This window comes from Sceloporus undulatus, chromosome 3 (assembly GCF_019175285.1).
Source record: "Sceloporus undulatus isolate JIND9_A2432 ecotype Alabama chromosome 3, SceUnd_v1.1, whole genome shotgun sequence".
In the NCBI taxonomy this organism is placed as follows: Eukaryota; Metazoa; Chordata; class Lepidosauria; order Squamata; family Phrynosomatidae; genus Sceloporus; species Sceloporus undulatus.
In genome coordinates this window covers 219,496,380-219,522,365 of record NC_056524.1, presented here as the reverse complement: position 1 = coordinate 219,522,365, position 25,986 = coordinate 219,496,380, and the positions used below count along the sequence as shown (strand labels likewise).

At 40.1% G+C, this 25,986-nt stretch overlaps 1 protein-coding gene across 1 annotated transcript in view; it reads right to left on the bottom strand.

Moving 5' to 3' along the window:
- TSPEAR (thrombospondin type laminin G domain and EAR repeats) overlaps window positions 1-25,986 on the bottom strand; it is a 53,356-nt gene that overhangs the window by 9,731 nt on the left and 17,639 nt on the right. Inside the window, exons 5-8 of the mRNA XM_042458509.1 lie at window positions 21,546-21,702; window positions 17,510-17,641; window positions 15,609-15,841; window positions 2,120-2,306 (exon numbers count right to left, since the gene is read on the bottom strand). Coding sequence (XP_042314443.1) covers window positions 2,120-2,306; window positions 15,609-15,841; window positions 17,510-17,641; window positions 21,546-21,702 — 709 coding nt within the window. The remainder of the gene's footprint in view (window positions 1-2,119; window positions 2,307-15,608; window positions 15,842-17,509; window positions 17,642-21,545; window positions 21,703-25,986) is intronic.

The following is a 25,986-nucleotide window of genomic DNA, read 5'->3' as shown; positions in this document are numbered from 1 at the left end:
CTCTAGTCTAGAGAGTCAGTGTGGTGTAGTGGTTTGAGCGTTGGACTATGACTCTGGAGACCAAGATTTGATTCCCTGCTCAGTCATGGAAACCAACTGGGTGATCTTAAGCAAGTCACTCTCTCTCACAGCCTCAGAGGGAGACAAAGCCACCACCCCCCAAACAAATCTTGCCAAGAAAACCCTGCAAAACTACTTGAAGGCACACAACAAAAACAAATATATTCCCTAAACTACCGAATATATAGGGAACATGAGTATGAATAGTATTCTGCCATGAATGCATAACTCTAGGTTGTGCATTCATAACTGCAACAGTATATTCTGGCCCATATAAATCAATGATAATATAAATACATGTCCCATTGGGCAGCAGTTCCAAGCTGGATCAAGTACTCTTATTTTGGGGCTTCTTTTTTCCCTTTTTTTAAAGAGTAAAAACATTTAGAAGTGACTCTTTTAATATCACCTATTCTTTGGTCCTGACCCAGAAAGGAGATATCAGATAGTGGTCAGCCTGTAAATATGTGAAACCGCTTGTTACATGCACTACAGGTGTAAATTTGAAAGATCTTCTGTGATATAAAAAGAAAAGCATCCATTCCTTAACAAATATCATCTGGTATTTAAAAACCCATCCAACAAACAATCTTGACTTAAAGCTGGCATAGAACACTTCAAAGCTTGACATCAGTTGATGAACAATGTTTGGACCATTGGGATGGGGAGTTTTTCATGTCATAGTCTCTCTCTCTCATTTTAAAATTACCTCTTAAAGCTGCATTTAGCATTACAAAGGCAATCTCCATCTGTGAGCAGAGCTTCTCAGCATTTGGCTCTACAGATGTTTTGGACTTCAGTTCTAGAATCCCTGGCCGTTTGCCATGCTTGCTGTGGCTTTTGAGAGATGAAGTTCAAAATTTTGAAGGACCAAAAGTTGAGAACCACTGGGTTAAAGTACCAACAGTTACAGCAACACTAAGTGCCTCTTGGCAGCAGAGTTAATTCTGAAGTTTCATTAGAACATAACCCCAGATGGACCAGACAAAGGATCTTCTAATGCAGTGACAAATTGGTTAACTCCAAGAAAGCACAAAGACAACCTCCAAAGAAACTGATATTTGATGGTTAAATCAGGGCTGGGGAATCTGTGGTACTCCAAATGATGATGAGCCACCATTCTTACCATCCTCTGTCATTAGCCATGCTGGCACATACTGGTGACAACTGGAGTTGATCAATAACTAGAGGATCAAAGTATCCTCAGCCCTGGACTAAGTGGACTACATTGGCAGGCCTTTCCAACTTCAAGTTGTCTAACTTCATTTAAAACTAATGGCCATCAACACATCTTCTGGCAACAAATTTTAAAAATTACGTAATTACTACATGTTAATTCTGTATTATGTGAAGTATTTTCTCTTCTCTATCTGGATTTTACATTACAAGACCATTAGATGATCTCTTGTTCTAGCATCATGGGGGTGGTGAAGGGCACTCCTTTCTGTTCACTTTCTTCCAACCACTGTCATTTTTAGGCAAACAAACAAAAAGTCAACAAATGACAGGCTTAAGCTTGCCTGGAACTGGGTCCTTTCAAACTGAAGTTCTATTCCTAAAAATGGGAGCTAGGCTGCACATAAGGGAGAGATAGGTGCAGCTGTGTGCATTTCATCAGCTATATAACCATTTGTTCTACCCAAGATAGCTGAACCTTGGGGCAGGGAATATTGGATACTAAAGATATTTTTTATTCCCATAGTCCTTTACTATTGGTCATTTGGGTGGGACTGATGAAAGCTGTAGGACAAAAGAGCTGGAAGACCAAATATTCCTCATCCCAAAGTCTAGCTACTTTGGGTCTTCTATAGAACAGAGAATAGTAAGTACAAATTCAAGAAATAATTTGGACAGGTATACAACCATCAAATGCTAAGTTTTACTATCACTGCATGCTAGAGGTTGGACTTTTAGACTTTATACATGTTTTGCATCTATTAGAGGCATGGGGTCTATGACAGGAAAGAAGGTGCAACCCCAATGGCTGTGACTATGAAGCGCAAAAGAAAGGGATTTTGCACATGCCAATTAGCATCATTGCACATTAATGCCTAGATACCTTTTCTGTGATTAGCCACTGCAAGGAAGGCCTCCCCATCAATGACAAATGACTCCCAGTCCCTGGCTCCATGAGTGACAATCCTCTGGTACACGATGAATTTCTCTTTTCTGTAGTTCCACTTGTAAATTACAGAAAACTCCTGACCCATTTCATCCCCTTCAAAATTAGCTACAGCTAGGAAAATCTGAAAGACAAGAAGCCACAACAGCTCAGGCTCTCTTCTCACACAGGGCAGGAAAGAATGAAGAGATTATTTATAGAATCAGAGAGCTGCAGAGTTGGAAGGTACACCAAGGCTCTTTTACTCTAACCCATTGCCAATGAAGAACATCTACAGCTAAAGTATCCCTGACAGATGCCCATCCATTCTCTGTTTTAAAAACTTCAAGGAGGAGAGCCTACTATCCACCAAGGCAGTCGGTTTCTCTTAAGAAATTCTAATGGTTTGTCAGAAGCTCCATTCTTGAATTTTGACTCCATCAGGTTAGGTCCTATCCTCTGGAGAAGCAAAAAGCAAGCTTGGGCCATCTTCCACATGAAAACAGCCTTTTCAGATACAGTATTTGAAGATGGCTATCATGCCATTTCTCTGCCTTTTCTTCCTCTGGAAAACGTATCCAGGGGTAGCCGTGTTGGTCATGCAGCAAGTACAATAACCCAAATCCACAAAACACTGATAGATTTATTGGCCAACCAAAATGCTCAAAATACATGTTGCAAGCTTTCGAAGCTCCAGTGGCTTCTTCATCAGGCAAAGATGTTAAATACAGGAGCAAAATATATATATGATGATGCTAGTCACAAGCCTACATTTTGAAGATGTTGCTGTTCTCAGTTCAGCTGTTGTTGGAGGGACATTCCTGCAGCCATGTGGGTGGGTACTTCAGGGGGAAAATTGAGTCCATTAGCAAAACAAAAAGAGCTGCTTCTCTTGACATGCAAGTTGCCTCTGTCTTTTGCAAAGCCACAAGCTCCTTTGTTGGGTAGAGAGCTCTCTACCTAACAAAGGGCTTGTGGCCTTACAAAGGAATGAGGCAACTTGGATCTAAAGAGAAAGTGATCAACATCATCATTTCCCCCCTCCTTTATGATATTTAACTGTCTTTGCCTGATAAAGAAGCCAGAGGAGCTTTGAAAACTTGCAACATGTATTTTGTGTATTCTGGCTGGCCAATAAAGGTATCACTATTTGGTGGATTTGGGATGTTATTGCACTTCTCTCCTCTGGTTGAAATTACCAAGACCTCTCAACTGTTACTCACATGGCTTTGTTTCCAGACTCTTTTTACATTTTTGTTATTCTCTTCTGGAGACATTCCTATTGTCCCCAATGGGATATGAATGCACTTTGCAGCAACCTGGCAAGGGATACTTAGGAGGTTTAGAAATATATGTTACCTTCAAATCTACAGTAGGATGGAATCAGAAATCATGCTTCTTATTGTTCCCGTGCAAAGCCAGCAAATGAATTCAACCAATATAGCAACAAATTAGTTGAAGAGGAATAGGGAGAGGTAGGATAGAAATTATTGCATTGGAATAAAGTTACCTTCATCTGATCTGAAGATTTGATCTTAAACCACTAGATGTGATTTGTTACAGCTAGTATTTTGGTTGCTTTAATACCTGGAGTTCAGAAAATGACCTTTTGAAAGTGATTTGTTTTATGTAACTTGATATAAAAGCTTCCCAGTAATTTATTGTCATTCACATTACAATCTCAATAATGTGATTCATCATTCATTCTGTTACATAACATTTTTCATGGGGAAGAGGGGCTTAGGATTTATGAGAAAATGGCATTAAATGTGGGAAAATCTGCCATAATAATAATAATGATAAAAACAGAAACTACTATACTTAATTATAATCATATATAATTGTACAATTATATACATGGAACAACTATTAAAATACAGTAACAGATAAGTCATGCAACACCAGTTAAAACACATAACATCATTTAAAAAGAGCATATAAAACCAATACACTTTAAAAATGATCAATTCATACTTTAAAATTCATAGTTTAAAAATCATTTGGATAGGCCTGCCTGAAGAGACTGGTCTTTAATGCTGTTTTAAACTCAGGCAGTATATGTAGATGCCTCCAAAGTGCCTTAAATATTATTAAAATTAACTTTGAAGTTCTTTTTAAAAACTGTAGTATTTACACCAAAAAGCACAATTTCTACTTGTTATTTTTGAAATATAACTGTATTACATGCACATCCAAAGTGTGACTTGTCACTGCAATTGCATGTAACTTGTTATTCTGTATAGACAAACAATCTATAAAGATGGAACATCCCTCCTTCCCTCCCTCCCTCCCAAACAATTAAGGTTAAGATTACATAATACTTTAAAAAGTTGTAAGTGTCCCAAAATTCTGTGGCAAGGAAGATTAATTCTATGAATGATAATGTATACAAAGAATGCAGATTAAGGCTCGGTACTGACGGGTAGAAAGCCCTGTCCTCAGGCCAAAATTAGAGTTCAGGAGCGCACAGCAACTGCATGCTCCTGAACCCTAATACGGAACAGTGGCAACATTGTGGTGGCCTCCTGCCCACATGGGAGCTGCCATAATGATGCAAGCACCACACAGTGTTTAGACGTCACTGGCAGGAAGTGTCATCATGGTGGCACCCTTTCCTGTCTATGGCGCTGCAAAAAAGAAGCCTCTCTAGGCAGCTTCTTTTTGGCACTGCGTCGGTGTTGCAGCTTATGGCTGCTGCAGCACCAATTCGGGGCAAAGACGGGCGGCATGGAGCTACCTTTTTCTCAATCCCCTAAATTATTTTAATGGTGCAAAACTGCTGTACACAATATATTATCTGTGTGTTTTTTGAGTGTAGAAAAAATGGGGCATGATTTAAGTATCTTTTAGTACAAATTAGTATTCCACTGACGCTCATCTCTTGAACCAGAACAAAAGCAGGAGAGGACAATCAATACTGCCACCCAGGTGAAAAAAGCCAACCCTCTCCTCGTCTCCTTGCCTCCATTATTCAAAGTGTCCCTGTTGCCACTAAAAGCACCATATAATGCTCAGGCTGCGGAAGATCTGCAAGCCACACACAAGGAATGGTAGATTCTGTCTGAGAAAATGGGAAGATACCCCATGGGCCACCAGCAAGTCAACAACATGGGTGATTTTATTTTGACATATCTCATGTGCCTCACACATTATGGAATAGTAGGGAAAGAGGAATGTGTGAAAATTGTTCTCAGTGATCTGAAGAAGTGGGGAGTAATTTCAATTAGTCCCTTCATTCATGGCATAAAACATCTCAAGTTGAGATGTATATTTCCCTTTCAAATGAACTCTTTAGCCAAAAAATAAAAAATAAAAAATGTTCAGATGCTCATTTGAATGTTGGGAACAGGAACTTAATGGGGTTATGCCTGTTTTCACTTACTGTCCATGCCCTATTTCCTATCCTATCTCGATTTGGTGCATGCAGCAATGACTTCTGAATATGGAAGGTCCACTGAATAGGGAAGATCTATAGACTAAATTCAGTGATCCCAACCAGAGTATATCCACTGGATAAATGGGAACTTGATACATCACACTTAAGTCAATTCCCTTAAGTGAATGGATTTACTCTTGTAAATGGATTTAAGTTCCTGAGTGTAAATGGAGCCTACACAAACATTTATCTATTTCTTAGTTATATTTATTTCCTCCTATGACCTCACAACAGCATGCAAGGCTTTCTTCCTTTGCATGTTATCCTCACAACCACCCTCTGCTGTAGGTCTGAGATGGAATGAGTGGCTCTAAGTCATACAATGGGTTTTATAGCTTAGGGGGAAACTACAAATTGGATCACTCAACTCCTCACCCAGTGCTCTAACCCAAAACTTGAAAAATTTACTTTTTGGACATCATCATCATCAATATCATTATTTCTATCTTGTCCTTTTCTCATTCTGGCACTCAAAGAAGCTTACAACAAGTTAAAAAAAGAATGTATTGTTAAAAATTCACAAGACACAAAAGTTAAAACAAGATTATACAATATAACAATTTTAAACCAAATTAAAACATATATCATTACCCACACCCCAGCACAACAATTAGCAGGATCCAGCAATTGTTTTAGCAAAATGGGCCTTATATGGGACCTTATAACGCAAGTCTCATTCTCGGTGCAGTTGCGTTTTTTAAAGAAAATGAAACATACCAATTTGGGAGCAGCCATTATAGCACATCTCTGCAATATTGTGACAGGAGATGTTTCTGCCATCGACAGTCCCTTGCGCTCTTTCATGCATTCCCCTTTATCCCCACCTCCCTGCCCTATGCCCTACCCAGCATTCTTTTTGGTTTTTTAAAAAAAATGTTTAATTTTAATGCAATTCCAGAGTTATGCTAATACAATTTAAGGGTTTTTTAAAAAATTGAAAAAAGTAAAGAAAATCAGACTGCTTGGGAATAGTGAGGGGAAAGGGGAAGAGATACTGACAGTGTATGACAGCAAATATTGAAACTGACATGGCAGTGACATGTCACACCTGAGGAGTAATTGGATAGCAGTGCAATTGGGAGCTTATTGATGGGTTTTTCCTTGTCAATGAAAAGGGACACTCTAACAACAGCCGATAGTGAAGGAGCAATGAGACGGAGATTAAGTCGTGCAATAAGTATTGCCAAAGGCACTATCCTATAGCTTTAATAGAAGTTTTAAAGCCTAGTGTGATAATCTCTTTAGTTAATAATCAAATGCCTGAGAGACAGAAAAAGCTTTTAATTGTTGCAAAAAGAAAGTAGGGAGGATGTCAGTCTAACTTCTCTAAGAAGAGAGTTTCAGAGTAGGCTTCTCAGGGGCATCTCCTGTGTCCCCACCATACTTTGCAGATTCCTCATATGGTTAGGTTGACTGGTGCATTCTGGGAGTTTTCTTCCAAAAATTAAATTTTCTCAGTGCTGTTCTAACCACTGCAGCACATACTGATTATACACACTTTTACAGATACATTCAAAGGAACACCTGCAGAATCCTATAAGCTCTGAGGCAATTGAAACTCCTAGGATGAGTTTGTGTGCAGTGGATGGACAATGGTCCGGTACAGATTGGGGGAAAGGGGCGGCCAGAGGCTGCCCCTTTCTCCTCCGGATGGAAGCCACAGCAAACAAATGCTGCAACCTCCGTGACACTTAAAAATAACCCACTCCTGGTGGGTTGTTTTTGCACTGTGTGCGGGGTGCCACTGCTGCCCTCATGTGCACCAATGACGTACGTGTGGTGTGGCACCATTTGGATGCTGCGCTACGTGTATGTCATCATGGCGCCCCCGTCCATGATGGCACCCGGACAGCGCGGTAGGACTTGGGAGCGTGCAAACGCTCCGCTCTTCTGAGCCCTAAAATCGCCCCCAGGTCAGTGCTTTGCGCCAGTCTGTACTGGGCCTATATTTGTTCAACTCAAAATCTGCTAGTTTGCAGAACAAGAACACCATCCATGCTGTCTTGCAAGGCCTATTGTAAGTCTTGCAATACAAGGTCTACTGCTGACATGGAATCTGGACTTGTTCCTAGTATAGGCAGAGTTGAATTCAAAAGTGGGTATTTCAGAGTATGAACTACAGCTCAGAAACTTGTTGATAGAACTCCTTCCAAATTCAGGGCTGGATAGTAGCAGGATTCACCACTACCTGTGGCCATTAGGTTGTTTTCCTTTATAATCTTGCTCTCTCATGTCCAAGAAAAACACATTGGAGAAGATGCAGGGTGACTAGCAGTGGTTACAGGCTTTCCAGACAGATACAGAAGAGACACCTGAAATGACATTCCTGAATACTGGGATATTATTTCCTACCAGGGAATATGGGACTTGTAGTTTCTTGTACTTCCTGTACTGAATCAAGAAACAGAAAGAAAGAAATGCCATGCACCTTGGCCATCACATCCTGCTAGAGATGATGAGATTGCTGTTTCTTTAAGGAAAATTGACAGAAGGCCAAGGCCAGCCAAGGGAAGCTGACTTCACCTTTGAAAAATGTTGCTTGTTCCTTGATGACTAGGAAATGTCAACTTGGAATTCCTAACTGAGGAACATCTAATATCTTAAGCTTAGTCCTCTATTATCACCACCACCACCACCACTGTCATCATTCTGATGCTGGAAAACATTTTTCTACATACAACCCTTAAATTGAATTCAGTAGCTGTTAATGTGTGGGTGATTGTACAGCTTTAGGAATATGTGTTCTTTTAGTCCTACTTAAGTCCCAACCCACTCACAACACTATTTTAGTGTTGAGCTGTAAAGATGTTTCTAAACAGTCTTGATTCTTTGAAAACAGTTTGTGTACCACAATATACAATTAATTGCTGGCTGTAGATAATCTGATCTTGGATTGTTTTCACTGAAAATTTCATTTGGTTGATCCTTACAGATTTTCTTTGTTCATGGGATGTATGTACACATACATTCATGCATCCAAGACTCTCACACATACATTATTGTTACTTTTTATCATTAAAAAATCCTTTCTTTTTCAATCACTTTTCTGGAAGGTCACATATTTCAAGCAAACAATTTTTTAAAATTTTTACTGCTGATGTAAAAGAGAACATAGCAAAAAGTCTGAGATGGGGCACTTCCAAAAGGATTTAAAGAAACACAAGATCTTGCAGTATACATCCTTAGGTTTTGCCAGATGTTGCTTCCTCTGCATCCATTCATTCCATTCTTTTTTTTTGGGGGGGGGGGGGAAGGGTGTTTGTAGTGATTTCTTGCATCCATATTACATGTGCATCTACACTGTAGAAATAATGCAGTTCAACACAACTTTATGTGCTATATTGTCATTCTATGAAATAATAGGATTTGTAGTTTTATAAGGCCTTTAGCCTTCTCTATCAAAGAGTGCTGATGGCTCACAAAATTACAAATCCAGGATTCTGAAGAAAAGAGCCATGGCAGTTAAAATGGTGTGAACCTGCATTATTTCTAGAGTGTAAATGCACGGGGCAGGGGGGGTACCTCCGTAGGGTTGTTTTTTAAAGTCAAGGCAACACTTTGCTGTGTTGGTCCTATGTTCTGAAAGGCAAATTTTATAGTCCCTGGTTTGTTGGTTTTTTTAAATACAAATTTTCATTTCACTTACAAAAAAGAGAAAGGAAGAGATGATGGATTTGTTTGTTGCTGTTCTTATAGCAGGGGTAGGCAACCTGCGGCCCGCGGGCCGGATGCGGCCCGGCGAGGCCTTGGGACCGGCCCCAGCCCGACCCTGCCACCGATTGCCACCGGGGCCTCTGGGGGGCAATTGTCTATAGAAAAGTCCTGCAGAAACATGCATTTATATTAACACTTTTTTAAAAAATCAGCAAATTTTTTCGCGTGTCCTCTCCTTTTTTAAAAAAAGTGTCCACCATTTGAAAAATGTTGTCCTACATTTGTCCTGGTTTATTTATATATTTAATTTTTTAAAAAAAAATTTTTTGGGGGTGTCCCCCCCAGTGTCTGAGGGACAGCAACCCGGCCCCCGGCTCAAAAACGATTGCCTACCCCGTCTTATCGGTTTTGGATTTTTTTAAAACAAACAACAACAACCAAAACCCTTGAGGGTGGGAATAAAATATTGGTTCCAGGAATTGCCAAAAAATTGGTCCAGAACAGGCAACAGACTTATCATTTGAATATTTTAGAAGAAAAATCATAACTGCAGCAACCAATACTGCAAGCTCCCACAAACCTCCCAAGCTATTGCTAGACCTAGAGGCGCCTTTAGTTAAATTGCTTTGCAATTAGGCTTGCCATATCCCGCTCCTAGGGGTGGGGACTTCCCGGTTTGGGGCGGGTCTGCACGGGTCCTGCCCCGGTTTGGCCCCGCCCCAGGATTCCCCCCCAGCCAGGCCCTGGAGGGCGGCTCCGTGATCACGGAGCCTTCCAAGGCATCTTCTAGGGCCTGGGAGCAGCGTCTCCCAAGCCCCAGAGGGGCCTTGGAAGGCACCGTGGCACGGAGCCGCTTTGAGGCCTCTGGGCCTGGGAGGCAGCGTTCCCAGCCCCCGAGGGGCCTTGGGAATGCCACCGAATCGCGGTAAGCCGCTTCTGAGGCCTCTTCTGGGGCCTGGGAGGCCGCATCTCCCAAGCCCTGGGGCCTGGGAGGACACGTCTCCAAGCCCCAGAGGGGCCTGGAAGGCAGCGGGCGCGGAGCCGCTTCTGAGGCCTCTCTGGGGCCTGGGTGGCAGCATCTCCCAAGCCCCTGAGGGGCCTTGGAAGGCTCCGCTGGTCGGAGCTCCGGCCGAGGGGTCCTCCAAAGCCTCCGCGAGGCCGGGAGAGGCGGCCGCTTGCCATCGCGGGCAATTGCCGCCGATGACAGGCAGCCCCACACTCCTTCCCTGCCTGGGGAGAGTCGAGGCTTCCTCCTAAGCCGAGGAGGAGGAGGAGGCCGCTTACCATCACGCAATCGCGCGCCACACTCCTTCCCGGCCTGGGAGCAGTGCTGAGGCTTCCTCTCAAGCCGGAAGGAGAAGGAGAAGGGGGCAAAAGGTTTTAAATGTAGGGATTTTTTTTTAAAAAAAAAATTCTGGCATAGGCAATTTTAAAAAAAAAAAATCCTACATTTTTAAAACCGTGTCCTACATTTGTCCCAGTTGGAGGTCCTCAACTTATGGCAACCCTACTTGCATCCACTTCCACTTATATAGTGCCATCACTCCAATGAGTTTGACCAGCATTACCAATGTTGATCTCTGCATGTGGCTTGGGTTCAGGGACACGTTTCTTCTTTCTCAACTTCATTCCTTACTCTGCAATAAAACCATCGTCAAAGAGTGGGGGCTCATGGTGCTATATGTCTCCTTGAAGCCTAGTATTAGCTGTCTAATGCTAGCTTTCTATTTTGTCTCAGAGGATGACCTTCTCTGAGGACAGCACAGGCCTCCTGGACGATTGTGCACATCTGTTTTTTCTTGAGGTCATGTGGATTTCATTTGTGAACTAAAGCATCCCAGATGGGATCACCCCGTAGTGGTGGGAAATTCTGACAAAACCAACAACTCAACCATTAAGCTCTTTTGGATTTCACGAGCTATTTCTTCTGTTAAGTTGCCTTTCACATGGAGTTCTTTCAAATTTGGGAGACAATAAAAATAATAACTCCATAGGTAGGGTCAGTGAATGTACAAGTTATTCTTGGACTTATTCTCCATGCCAATATGATAGTACGTATCTTGCAAATTGCTTTTAAAGAGTGTCATTTCAAGAGAATAAAGGTGGACTTTGAAAAAGTTTAAATATCAGATTTTAAATGTTAATTTGGATTTTGAACATCTAGACCAGAATTTTAAAAATTAAAATGTAAACTTCTTAGGGACAGTACAGATGGGCGGCTAGGAACCGTCCCTATAAACCCCATGTCTATGCTGCAGCATCTGCATACTGCAGTACAGTCACGCCGTCCTAAAAAGGAAGCCGCTCTAGTTGGCTCCCTTTTGTGCCGCCTAAGGGCTGTGATGCAGCCCTATGAAGCCTCTTCCCCCAGAGACGTGTGGGCGCTTGGGTGACCTTACGTCAGAGGCTGCGCCCATGTGGATGGGGCTGCAGCCTTGTTTGAGTAATGGCACCGTTTAGGCTCGGCGCATATGGATGCTGCGCCGTATCAAGCCCTAATATTGGCGCAAATGGCCCATCTGTACTGGGCCTTAGTTTCTTTTTAAAAAATCATCTGATAAATTCGGATATAAATTTTTATATTTAAACTGAATCAATGTTTCATAACACCTATAAGTACTTTGAATGGTTCTACATCACAAAAGATAAACAAGGGTGACTGTGAATTTTGGTTTACTGTAACCAGTAGCATGCCAGTGGCTACTGCTGTTTGCTCTTGCTTGACTAATCTGACCACTGGGAGAGGATAAATAAATTGAAAAATTCTCCAATGCTTTATAACTGAACTAAAATTCCTAGCTTGTTGCTTTTCCAAACAAACTAGCGTTACTGATGTCATGGCTTGTTATCTGCATTGGAACTGTGAAGGCAGACTCACACCTTTGTTATTTGCAAGATAACTATTTATTTGGGAGGGACTAGCCTTGCCTAATAATGGATTTCCAAGAAGTGTCCTGTTCTGTTGACAATTTAGAAACAGTGCAAAAATGCATGTTTCCATACTGAATTGCAAACCAATGAGATTTTGTTTTCCCAAATTTCCCAAAATGCCTAGTCTGTGGACAAAGTCATGAGACCTCAATGCTCTAAAACAGGAAAGTTTTAATAAGACATCTTTCGGTTAGGATGCCTTATGGGCAATATGTTTTCTTGTGTTATGTATGCTAGTCATCCTGTGGAGTCAAAAGATGTCAGTACTCAGACAAAGTAGCAAAAGAACCAAGAAGAAATCAAAGGTGTACTTTTGGTACAGTATGCATGGTCAGAAAAACTCTGTTCGTTATCAGTAGCACCAGTTCTTGTGCCTTTAACCAGTTACATTAAAACTGATTAAACAACTGAAATATACTGGTGAAGCCTCAAAAACAAAGAAGATTTGCTTGTTCATTTCTATAGAGTGTAATTCTTGAATTTATTTGAACAATAAGAGGCTTCAAAGCATTCTTCCTCAAAGTAGCATGCTTCAGATGTGTTGAACCACAATTCCCAGCCTCCCATTCACAGTGGTTATACTTGTTAGGAATGGTTGGTATTTGTAGTTCAACACATTTAGAACACAGCTTGGAAATTTATTTGCTTAGGTCAGGGGTAGGCAATCTTTTTGAGCCGGGGGCCGGGTTGCTGTCCCTCAGACAAACTGGGGGCCGAACCCCCAAAATTTTTTAAAAAAATTAAATATATAAATAAACCAGGACAAATGTAGGACAACATTTTCAAATGGTGGACACTTTTTTAAAAAAAAGTGGAGGACACGCGAAAAAATTTGCTGATTTTTTAAAAAATCTTAATATAAATGCATGTTTCTGAGGCTTCTATAGACAATTGCCCCCCAGAGGCCCCGGTGGCAATCGGTGGCAGGGTCGGGCTGGGGCCGGTCCCAAGGCCTCACCGGGCCGCATCCGGCCCGCGGGCCGCAGGTTGCCTACCCCTGGCTTAGGTCATAGTTTCCTGCATCCCACAGACAGTAAAACTAGTGACCATGCCTACTGGGGTATTCTAGGAGTTGCAATCCAAAAAGATAACATTTCCAAGCACTGAAGTGCATGTGCATCAGGTTGAGGAAGGCTGCCACAGATTTTGATTGACTGATAAGTAGGCCCATGCCAATGAAAATCCAGGCTAAAATAGGGGTCTTGTTTTGGGTTGTTGTTGTTTCTGTCCCTAATATACCACAAGATGTGAGGTATATTTTGCTTCTACAGTAAAACCTAAAGAAGTTATTTTACTAGACTTTCCAGAAAGGAGGCATAGAGTTCATTTTCCCCATGTGTGTGTTTTTAAGGCTATCCTCTCAAATCCCCAAATTTCAATTCCCAAAGAGTCTGAAGATTAGGGAGAAAAGAACACAGCCTTTCAAAGCAGAAATGCTACCACTACATGTAGGCTATCCTCCCTACATTTATTCATTTGATGTATTTGTGAGTTTCTTTTCAGTAAATGCTCTCAGAACTATTTACAACAGAATCACAAATATCACAGTTACAGCAACACAGAGAAGGCAGCAAACCATAGTTGAGTAATAAAATGACATGAAAGCCTGCTTTGAAGAATATTTGTATTTAACTAAACTGATGCTCACATTCTTATGGAAATTAACCCTCTCTGAAAACTATGGGATCTTCTGAAATAAACAAGTATAGAGTTGCTTTCTGCTATGAGATTCTAGCCTGTTAAGGTATTCTAGCAAATCTCTGCTCCGAATCTCTATTTTTAGGTCAGCTGCTCAATTGGATGTCCTTCAGATGTACTGAACTTTAACTCACACCATCCACAGCCAGCACAACCAGTAAGGCCATTTAGGTGATGCTAGACTGAAATGCTGGAATGACCTTCAAATACAGCTAGGCTCTTCTTAGTTTTGTTGTAAGTGGGAAAACAATGAAAATACTGTACTGTCATGCAGACATCAGGAAAATCAGTGCTTGGATATGTTGCTGTTGTTGTTATTTACTGTTACTCTCAGCAAGACTCCAAAAAGTAATTTTTCTGAGCTTTTGAATTGTCTCAGAGTGTAATCACTGCGATTGTTCTGTTGAAATTGATTGAAGCTGTGGTTGTAGCAGGCAGAAGCCTATAGCAACTTAACACTAGCATAACTCCCAGTTACATCAGCGCATGTTCTTCTATGATGTTGCAAAATGTGATATCCTGCATTTCCTTGCTCAGTGTCAGCATGCAAGGGCAGATTGACGCCATTAGGTGAAGCTGTCTCAGCCACTGACTGACAACAGAGAAGCACTTGGGAGCCAGCCAGCTATCTCTATGCACCTTGGAACAAATAATCAGCCTCCAGGGAAAAAGAAATAGCTGTCACCCTCTGGGTAACAACATGGGTGTGCCATCAGAAATCTATACTCCTTCAATGGTCCTGTTGGATCCCAGGACTTTATCACATGGGAGAAACTGGTAGTTTAAATGGTGATTATCTCGTGAAAATCTTGCAGTCACAATTAAAACATGATTAACATTTTCACACACAGTGAAAAAAAAAAGAGACATTATCTCAGGGATAACCAGGCAATAAACAACAGCAAATCATTCAGGAGATTTTCCAGTGAATGATTTGTTGCTGTTTATTGCTTGGTTATTTCCAGGATAATGGCTCTTTAATCGCTTTTCATTGCGACGTCGTGTGAAAACCTTTATCGTGAGTGTGTGATTTTCACAAGATATTCCCAGGATAGCGGCTCTTTAATCATGACGTTGTGTGAAACTCTTAATCATGAATGCATGATTTTCATGGGATAATCACCTTTTATACTTCCAATTGTCCCCGTGCGATCAAGTCCCCGGTCACCATCTTCTCTTTGTCCTTTGATTTATTTGGCCAGTACTATTGTAATGGTTTTGTAAGTGCTTGAAATGATAAGAGAGGCATGCCCTGAAACACTGCAAATAAATAAATAATGCCTTGTAATTGGGGAGTTCTCAGGGGACATTTAACAAGAATGAAAATTTGGAAACTGTACTTCTATGATTGTGGTTTTAAGGGAGAAGACCAAAACTGGTATAGAAAAAGAAAGGGGGGGGGGGGGGGGAGACAGACATCCCACTTTTAAAAAAAAAATAAAAATAAAATAAACAGTTGTTACTGCTAAGTGTATTCAAGTCATCTCTGAGATATAGTGGCCCTGTCTTAGGGTTTTCTTGGCAACATTTATTCAGAGGAGCTTTGCCATTGCTTTCCTCTAAGGCTGAGAGTGTGTGACTTGCCCAAAGTCACTCAATGGGCTTCCATGGCTAAGCAGAGATTCAAGCCCTTGTCTCCTGGAATCCTACACCAACACTCAAACCAATACAACATACTAGCTCTGAAAACAAACAATACATATACATAAAACAAAAGGCTTGGATTACCTTTTTTCCAATTGTGAAGAATTTCCAAGATTCAGCTTGGTAGGTGGGGATATTTTGGTAAGCCACAAATTTCTCATCAGTCCATTTATAGATGGCTGAGCCAGGAGGAGTATACCGATTAGCAGTAGCTACAAAGAGTCCAACCTTGGGGATGATGAATACCTCAATGCCCTTGGTTTCAGAACTAGTTACTAAATTCTGATACTCTTCCAGATAGTCCAATTTTTCTTCGACTAGAAAACAACAAGAATGAAGAGGAAACCTATTGTCACTACCAAGAAGGTTTTGTAAGCATGATGATCCAGTAGAATGAGTTTTTCCTGAAACTATATTTTCCCACCCACTGCTTTTGTGAGCCTGTTCTCGAGACTACTTACATGCTTTGAACTCCCTCCCTATTCTGTCCACCCACCTACTTTTTCCTGAATCCTATCCAAACTTGTCTTCCATGTTTATATTTAGACATTCCTTCTAAGTTCCGACAAGTCAATCAATGCCTTTATTGCAGTCTACAACCACGAGGCTACCCCACTGGTGCCAATGAATTTCTTCCTTCTCAAAATGTCCTTTCACTGTAGTTTCTTGTCTGTCTCTTCACTGGCAAAAAAACCTGGAGGACAACCTACTGTAATGTATATTACTTAGTGTTCTAACACTATAAAAGTAGTATATTGGTCTTATACTCCTTTCACTGTGATAGTTTCCTACACAAAATTCTGAGAACTGTCATTTGTTAAGAAACAGGAGATTATTTTAAGAGAGCACTCCCCTTTGTGCAACTACAATTTTAAACCAGTGTAATGGTAGTATGGTTATACACATATACCCTCCTTTTGAGAAGTGAGACATTTCAGAAACTCCACTGCCCTTACACAGAGTTCAATGTCTTCAGAAGGAAGTTACTGGACTCTTTAAGGACTGCAGGATAAGGACCAAACCGCATTAACACTCTCAGTTGGTCCTTATCCCCCATCAGAAATTAGTTCCATTTCTGGGAGAAAAGTAAGAAATATATGAAATAAATAAATACTAATAAATAAATAGGTGCCATGAAAAACCAACAGCACTATAGGATTTCCTGCATGAAAACCTGAATGCTACCCATAGTTCCAATTAGAGCAGAACCATTTAGTCAATGGGGTTTATATAAATGTTGAATTATGTGACATGTTGACCTTTCAAAACTTGATTCAGTATGTCTCTTCTGGTCACATGCTGCCCCAAAGTACAACCTCAGCCTGCTCTTTTTTTCCTCAGAGATAACTAACTAGTCTGTTCCTTAACTGGCAAGGAGGGAAAGGTAAGCTTCCTTCTGAAACTGTATGTCACCAATCCACTAATCTTCTTAATAGTGGAGGATCTTCCAGGCTGTACTTGCCCAACCAGTCTGATTTAGTCTAGCAGTCTCTTCTCACAACCACAGACCTACATGACAGGCATTATTAAAATATAATGCAGGTGAACCCCAAACCTTAACTCTGTGTACGTGCGCTCTATACATGTTGATGATGATGATGATGATTCCAACTTATATATGTGGTACTTTATGAAGAATGGGTAAAATAAAGGGATTATAATCTAAAACAATCCCAGGGAAACAGCAGAAGCAGGGGTTAGCAGTAAGATGTGAGATGTGAACAAATTCATCATGTGTAGTCTGCTGAACGGCAATAAAGCATAAGGAAGCAAATCTGTGGGCCACTGGCTGGATATGGCCTGTGAGAGACCCAGCGATCAGCCATAAAAGATTTCCTTTCCTTCCTCCCAAATAGCTTAAGAGCCAGATTTTCACAAGGAAGACCTATTCTCTGCTCACGACATAAACATTTACTTCCTTTATGAACTAGTGTTGTTAAAAGCAATAACAGGTCACCACTCATGAGTGTCCAGAAAGCATTTACCTTCTAGCATAGAAATCCATTCATTCCCATTACAGATATAGAGTCCTTTCTGAGCAGCATTAAACCAGAACTGGCCACTTTCACTCTTGGTGCAGGGAGGACGGAACCCCAAAGTCACCTTCATGTCTGCTTCTGGACAAGAAGAACAAAACAACATGAGCAGCAGTTAAATATGGGCTTCCACTTCACAAGAAATGAATACTTCTAATTATTCATTTCAAAGATGAAAAATGGGTTTCCTGACAGTTGGGAAGCCTCATTGAGAAGAATAATAGATGATGAAGAGTTTTATGTACTTTTTTCATGGCATTCAAATGTTCTAAAGTGTTGTGGAGGAATTATTTTGTGGAGAAAAATACATTTTGTTTGCACAACCCCCCCTCCTGTTTTCTGCACAGAAAATGGATCTCTTGTACCAATGTCCTGCATAGGATACCTGTTTGCACATAATATTGGGGCAAAGAAACCTTACAAGTTTTTATCCACAGAAAAAGTCCTCCAGAACACTTCAGAACAGTTCAGTATGGGGAAAACACTGGAGATGAGTATTTGTTTAATGTCACAAAGGGGAGAAAACTCCTGCAATTATTTGTCCTTACATGCAAACATAAAATAATTCAGGATTCAAATTCTTAAATTCTAGAGACTTAAGACACTACATGACCTAAGTATGCTTGTGTGTGTGTATGCGTGTATGCATCTTCATGTGCATATATGCACACACATAATATAGACACACTCATTATTGTTATATGGCTTTAAATCATTTCTGACTTATGGTGACTGTAAGCCACAGTTTTCTTGGCAAGATTTGGTCAGAAGGTGTATGCCTTTGTCTTTGTCCGAGGCTGAGAGAGTGTGACTTGCAGATGACCAGTGGGTTTCTGTGACTGAGCAGGGATTTGAACTCTGATCTCCATAGTTTTGGTTCAAACTCAAACCACTAAACTGCTCTGGTTCTCAACACACCAAAATGCACAAAATACATGTTGCAAGCTTTCCAAGCTCCATTGGTTTCTTCATCATACAAAGGTACCCAAAAGAAGAAGCCAGTAGAGCTTTGAAATCTTGCAACATGTATTTTATGCATTTTGATTGATCCAATAAAGGTGATTTTTTTTTTTAGGTTTCGTGGATTTTGGATGTTATTGTACTTTGCTACATGGGAAACATGGCTACCCCTGGATGTGTTTTCTGGGTGTAAAGAACAAATGTGATGAACATAGTATGGAAATAGTGCTGGCTTTTTATTGGTGAGTTTGTATGTACTGTATGTCATAGCCTTTGTTGTTCTGTTGCTGCACTACATGTTTTTTCAAGAATTCTATATAAAGTTGGTTTAATTGTTTATTCAGTGTGGAGTGCTGGGTTTCCAAACCACAATCCACCCAGCATTGTCACTAATAAACTGCTGCATTCAATCTATTATCAGAATCCTTATGGATTTAGAAGGTTTAAAAATCCCTTCACACCATCACTGCTTCCAAATCCATATGCATGTGACAGAACAAGAACTCACATTAACTTCATACAGGACAGTTGTCTTATACCAAGATTATCTCCAGACTGAAAAACCATGTGGGTAGCAGGCCTGCTAAAATTAGTATTCTGCTTTTTTTTAAAAAAAAAATTTTTTTTTAGTAAAGCTCACAACTGCCAAATCCTTCTCCAAATAACAAGACATTATGAAATTGGCATAAGTACTGGGAGATGCCAAAAAAAGAGTTCTTAGCAATAATAGGCATGTAGTTCTTTTGTTTCCCTTCTGATGTCTGGCTTTGAAGGAGTACTCATTCAGATTTTCATGCATTCTTTACAACTAGAGGCAGGCATACACATACATGCACCTGCACGCACATGTGTGTGTACACACACATATACAGTATACCCTGGAGAGGCTAGTTTTCATGTTATACTACTATATAAACTAAGGAATGGTATTCAGTCTTCCTAAGAGCTTCTCCTGCAGGTTTGTGTGCTCTTTGGGAATTATCCTACAGAATACTGCCAAGTTCCATTTTGTCACTCATGCTGTTTGGCGTCACATCTACACTGAGATCACTTGTTTGAAGATTTTGAGTGCAGTGTCTGTATGCAGATAACATTGTACTACATTCTCCTTAAATCAGTGGGTGAGAAAGGGAGGCATTTGCAATTAAAGTACCTGGAATTAATAAATGGCAAGCCAGTTGAAGATCAACTCAGCTAGGATGCTATTATTGGTGAGGAAAGGAATGACCTAGAGCAAGGATGGGGAATGGGCATCCCCCTTCCGAATTTGGTTAGACAGTAATACCATTTTGGAAACTCAGATAACATCTCTTCTTCCTGGTTCTGTTTCAGACTCCATGTAATCAGTCCTCAGAGTCATGTATATTTATGGCCAATTTGTTATTTCTATGAAATGTCTGTGGTTTTCCAGACCTGTTGGGCTCCATGTTCCATCAGTCATAGTCCACAAAGCCAATGGTGAGAGATGGTCAGAACTGTCATCTAAGAAGTGGCAGCTGATGGCTTCCAGTTGAGTGGCCCAACGAATCCACTCTAGGTTTAGTCTACAGTGGCCATAAATCAGAAACAACTTGAAGGCACACAACAACAAAGGTAATAACCAAGATACTGACCCTTATTCTTCAGACTGGTTGAATACATTGGATAGCTCCTTTAAAGTTCTGACTAAACCCCAGAGCAGATTCACAGCCTTACTGACAGCTGGAGAGTCCACATTTTCCACCCTGGGAGCTGGAGGGTGACAGCTCGAAGGTAGTATGTAGACTTCTGTAGATGGAGTGATTTGTTTAGGAATAAACCCTTTGTCGAGAGAAGCTGAAGTGCTCTAGCACAAAAGAGCCGTGTATGTGCCTTTAAGTCACCTGTCAACTTATGGGAACCCTATGAATTTCACAGGGGTTTCTTAGACAAGGAATACTCAGAGGTGGTTTTGCCAGTTCCTTTCCCTGAAATATAACCCACAGCACCTGGTCTCCCATCCAAATACTAACTTGACTCTGCTTAAGCACTCCACCACAGTGTTAAATGGAACAGGGTGTGTGTGTTAAAGATAAATGAAGAGGAAAGGGGAGAAATTAGTTTCATTTATTACAAAACAAAATGTAACAATGACAAGTGACATCACAGCAGTTGTTATGTCCAGAAAGGGCTGTGGGTGGGGGGAGTGGCAGTGGACTGCCCTTCCCTCCTTCCCTCCCTTCTGCTTCCTCACTTGCCTGTTCCCCGGCCAGGCAGATGTTGTCTGGACATACTCACTATGGGGGGGGGAGCAGTGGTGTGGCCTCCGGACAGCCTCTTCAAGCTCTGGCACCACTGCTCAGTGGGTGAGAAAGGGAGGCAATGCTCTTTCATGCTCACCCAGCAGCCATGCCAATCTGAGTGTACAACCCACCTGGAATGTCACTTGGCGTGGTTTGCACCTCTCGCACCTGCTAGTGATGCCCCTGACAATGAGCACACATTTTAGTTTTGAATGTGAAATGTACAAAAATGTGCAAGGACAAGAAAAATCTCCACATTCAGCAAAATAAATAAATAAATAAATAGTTGCAATAAATGACAGCAAGACAAGAAAAATCTAATTACACCAAACTAAATTGCCATGTCCTGACACAGCTGGCCAATCTGGATGAACCCTGTTTTTTTACTGGAGTAAAGTCTTTTAACACCTTGAAAGTTTTATTATTAGGTGTAAGTTTTTGTGGACTGCAGCCAACCACTTCATCCCAGGCATTATAAAATGGGCTGCCAGCCAAGGAAAACAAAAATGGGGGGAAAAACCAAAAAAACCAAAAGCTGTTGGTCTTTAAAGGGGTGGACACTGTGCATGCACATACACACTATATTGATGAACACCAGCTCCCAGAATTCCTCATCATTGGCTATGCTGGCTAAGGCCGCTGAGAATTGCAGTTCAATGAGGATTACACAATTCCCGACCCTACTTCAAAGTGCCACAAGATTCTTGGCTGGTTTTGCTGTGATGGGCTACCCTCCCCTCCCTACAAGGTTGCATTTTACTGACCGTAAGGGTATTTCTGAAGTTCATTGCCCACTGGTTTCACAGGGAGTTCCTGCAGAATTTGGGGGATGGAGAGCACTGCTAGATTAAAGTTCTTGCCAGTGCACATCCGTGAGGTAGCATCAGATCCTGGCAACAGGACTAGCTGTCTTAACAAGCCCTGAAAAGAGAGAAGAAAGACTAGGGCATTAAGTCCATTAGAGTTATTGGGGAACAATGGTTGGTGAGTTTGTGGGTTTCATTTCTTAAGAAAGAAAAATTCTGGGCCTTAAATTTGTCTGAAAATTACAGCCTCTGATCTTGAAGCCTACCCCTGCCTCATATATGTGAGGAACTAATTGTAGCTCATCCATAATGGGTGGGGGGAGACTACTCTTCACATGGTTAGAGGACCCCATTTCTGTTTGATTCATGTGTTTGAGATCTGAGGTTTGCCACTGAAAACAGATTCTAGATATGAGCTGAAGGCTGAAACACTGTTGAACTTGAGTCCTAGATCTGCCTTTCCCTTTATGTAAGTCTTTATGTAAGAATATAAAGTACAAGTTATGCCAATAAATATAAAAGGCTGAAAACGATAGATCCCAAATGACATACAAGTAAAAGAAAATGTCCAACAATCAAAGTGCATGTAGTGGCATAAATGTATGCACTTCCAGAGGACATACAATAATGATGAAAGTACACAACCAATAAAACCAAATAAAACCAAACATGTTTCGACTCACGTCTTTCTCAGTGGAAAAATTAGACTGTTGTATCCTGGAGATCTACAACCCAGTAGAGCATCCAGGATCTAGATTTGATTGCCTAATTTGCTTCCTATTTATACTGGATAATTGCATATTAATAGACAAAGAATTATGCTGCTACAACAGCCTATTTTTTCCACTGAGGAAGACATGAGTGAGTCAAAACATGTTTGCTTTTATTTGGTTTTATTGGTTGCGTACTTTCATCTTTATTATATGTCCTCTGGAAGTGCATACATGCACTTTGATTGTTGGACATTTTTTGTTGGACATCTTCAAACAGTTAAAAGGCACCTCTTTATTTATTTTAATTTTTTATTTATTTATTTGATTTTTATTTCTTTTCTCTCAAATGGTACTCATGCTCCACATGGGAGTTATTTGGTGCATGACAGGTGATGGAGCAAAAAAGTAGGAGTGGGGAATAATATTTCCATCTAAATGTTGGTGGATTGGAACTCATATTTACTCTAGCCAATAGCACCAAAGTTAAGAGATGATGGGAGTTATAGTTAATATCACGAGAGGCACATCTTCCTCATCTCTGCTCTAGATGGTAGGATATAAACTGGGTTCAAATCACAACAAAAAGGATGTCAGCTAGATATTAGGAAGTACACTTAGGTGATATCAACTAGTTGACACTAAAGAAGTTGGTGGATTTTTAGCAGGGGCTGGATGGCTACCTATCAGGGATATTGTTATAGTGGATTTCTACACAGGTCCATTATGACTGTGTAATTCTATTACTTTTAAGAAAACAACTATTAAACCAAAGTGTATCATAGAGCAGAGGCTGGCAAGGCTGTGCCTCCAGTAGTTTTGGGCCAACAGTTCTCCTAGCCCATGCCAGAAAGTGAGAGAGATGGAAATTGTAATCTAAAAAATAAATAGAGGCCACAGGTGCCCACTTATGGCATATATATATAGGATTAGGCTCTAGACCAGACATAGGCTATCTGTAGCCCTCCAGATATCTTTGGATTAAAAATCCCATAATTTTTCAGAGCTGGCTGTGAAGTACTGGCTAAGGCTGAGGGACCTTGCAGTCCAATAAACCTGAAGTGGCACTTGTTTTCCTGAGCAAGCTGCCCAGAAGTACAGGTGATTGGGAGGACTGATCACATGGAGTCTAAAATACAACTGGGAGGAAGAACTGCCTCCTGAGATTCCAAAACAGTGTTTCTGTGTGTTTCCTGTCGAGCAGCCTATAATTTTCTATAATGGTTGCTTCCCCCATGACTCTAGTTCACTTGGGAAAACATCACAGAACATCTGGGTAAGTAATCTGATTTTGTTCTGTACCAGAGTCTACCTCTGAGCTTGTCTTATCTTGGCAGATTGGATGTAATTTTTCACACAGTACATCTTCCCAGAGACAGTTCTAGCTCCCCGCCCCCATATACTTCTTCCAGCTACCCATTCTGAGCACAAACCCCCAACACACTGTGAAAATATTTTAGCTTTTCATTAAGTTTGCAATGTCTGCTGCAGGCTCTTCTGTCATAACTTATTCTAGTAATGGCTACTTCATCACTAGCTCTACACAAGCTCCAAAACAGCAACAAAGAAGACAATCTTCTGACCAGGTATCTTTTCTAGAGGAAATTAAAAAAATGCAGACGCAAATGCAAATTGAGATGGAGCAAAGGATAAAGAAAGAGATCAAAACTTTACGAACCAATATTGGACAAGATTTAAAAAATGAATTATCAGACATAAAAGAATCTTTAGAAAGCCTGACGAAGGAGATGAATACTATTAAGCAAAAAGTTACAATACTAGAAGAAAGGACTGATAATTTGGAAGAGGAAGTAGAAGAGATAAAAGAAAATGATAAAGCTGAACTTGAGAAAAGGCTAGACGAAAAGGCTTTGGAAGATTATAAAATTAGAGAAAATTGTTTAAAAATTAGAGGAGTTAAAGAAAAGACAGGAGAAAATTTATATGAAAGCTTGCTCCCAATACTAGCCAAATTTGCAGACATTGCAGAACAAGAACTGATAAATGACGTTAATAAGATGTTCAGACTTAACTCTACAGTGGCGAGAGAAAAAAGATGGCCGAGAGATATTGTGATTTATTTTTTACGTAAAAGAATAAGAGATCAAATTTTAGAAATGAGCTATAGAAAGGCTTTGATATATGAAGAAGATGAGATTAGGATATATAAAGATGTGCCTAAGCGGATTTTGAGGAAACGAAAAGAATATAAATTCTTAACCTCTCTTCTAAATAGACATGGTATAATATACAAATGGGAGAAATTAGAAGGAGTGTCAGTTTTCTACAAACAAAAGTGGTACAAACTTAACACAATACAAAAAGCAAAGGATTTCTGCAGAAAATGTAATAAAGACTTTAAGAAGGATACAGAAAAAACTGACACTCAAGTGCAAGCTTATAGGGAGAAATTAAGATCTGCAGATAAAAAGAAAAACGAAGAGAAAAAGGAAGAAGAAAAATCTAGTTTGAAAAGTAGTTTGGAGGAAGATGAGAGACTAGATGACAATAAGGAGGAGGAGGCACAGGGGGAAGAGAAAAGTGTAGAAATTGGAAGTGCAGAATTATCGTTTACAGGAGAAATAGAAGAAAATTAATAGAGGAAGTTTTAAAATGACATACCTGAAGGAATTAAGGTTTTTTTCATGGAATATTAAAGGACTAAATGAGAGGGGAAAAAGGAAAGAAATTTATCATAAGCTCAATAAGTTGGGCTACGATGTAAATATTCTATTAGAAACACATATAAGAAATAAAGATAAAAGATTGTTAAGAAACCCTAAATTAGGTTCTGAATTTATTTCCGCATTCAAGCAAAAAAAAAAAAAAAAAAAAAAAGAGGAATTGTAGTTTATGTGAAAGCGAAGTGTGAAGCCCGAGAATTATTTAACGACCCAAATGGACACTACATAGGAGTTGAGATTAAGACTCAAGAAAAGGAAATTATCTTAACTGCAGTGTACGCCCCTCAAGAAAAAAAGGCCAAATTCTATAAAGGTTTAGCAGACATTTTGTTAAATTACAATGGCAGAGATATAGTCCTATGTGGTGACTTTAACGGGGTGATAGACTCAACTAAGGATAGACTCTCGGGGAAGAGGGTTTAAACAAAAACAAGGAAAGTTACCTAAGTCGTTTTTTAAAATAACGGAGTTCTTAAATCTAGTGGATATTTGGAGATATAAAAATGAAGAAGTAAGAGAATTTTCTTTTTTTCCTACAAGACATAAATCCTTTGCAAGATTGGATTATTTTTTTATTTCTAAGACACTATGTAATAACTTAAAAAAGGTTGAGATTTTAGCTAGGACACACTCTGACCATAACCCAATTAGTTTACACTTAAACTTAGCTGAGTGGGAATATAATTGGAAATTACAAAACTATCTTTTAGAAAATGGGGAAATAATTAAAGAGGCTAAGGAAATAATTCAAAACTTTTTTTCGTGAAAACTTAAATAAAGATACGAAGATAGAAATAGTCTGGGATGCCCTTAAACCTGTAATCAGGGGCTTTTTCATTCAAAAACACAAATTCATAAAAAAAAAAAGGAAGAGAGAAAAATTGAGTAATATAACTGAAGAAATCAAAAGGAAAGAATTGGACTTGCAGGAGAGAAAAGAAAAAGAAAAGGAAAAAATTCTACAAGAAATCCAAATACTGCAAAGACAATACTCGCTAGAAAATA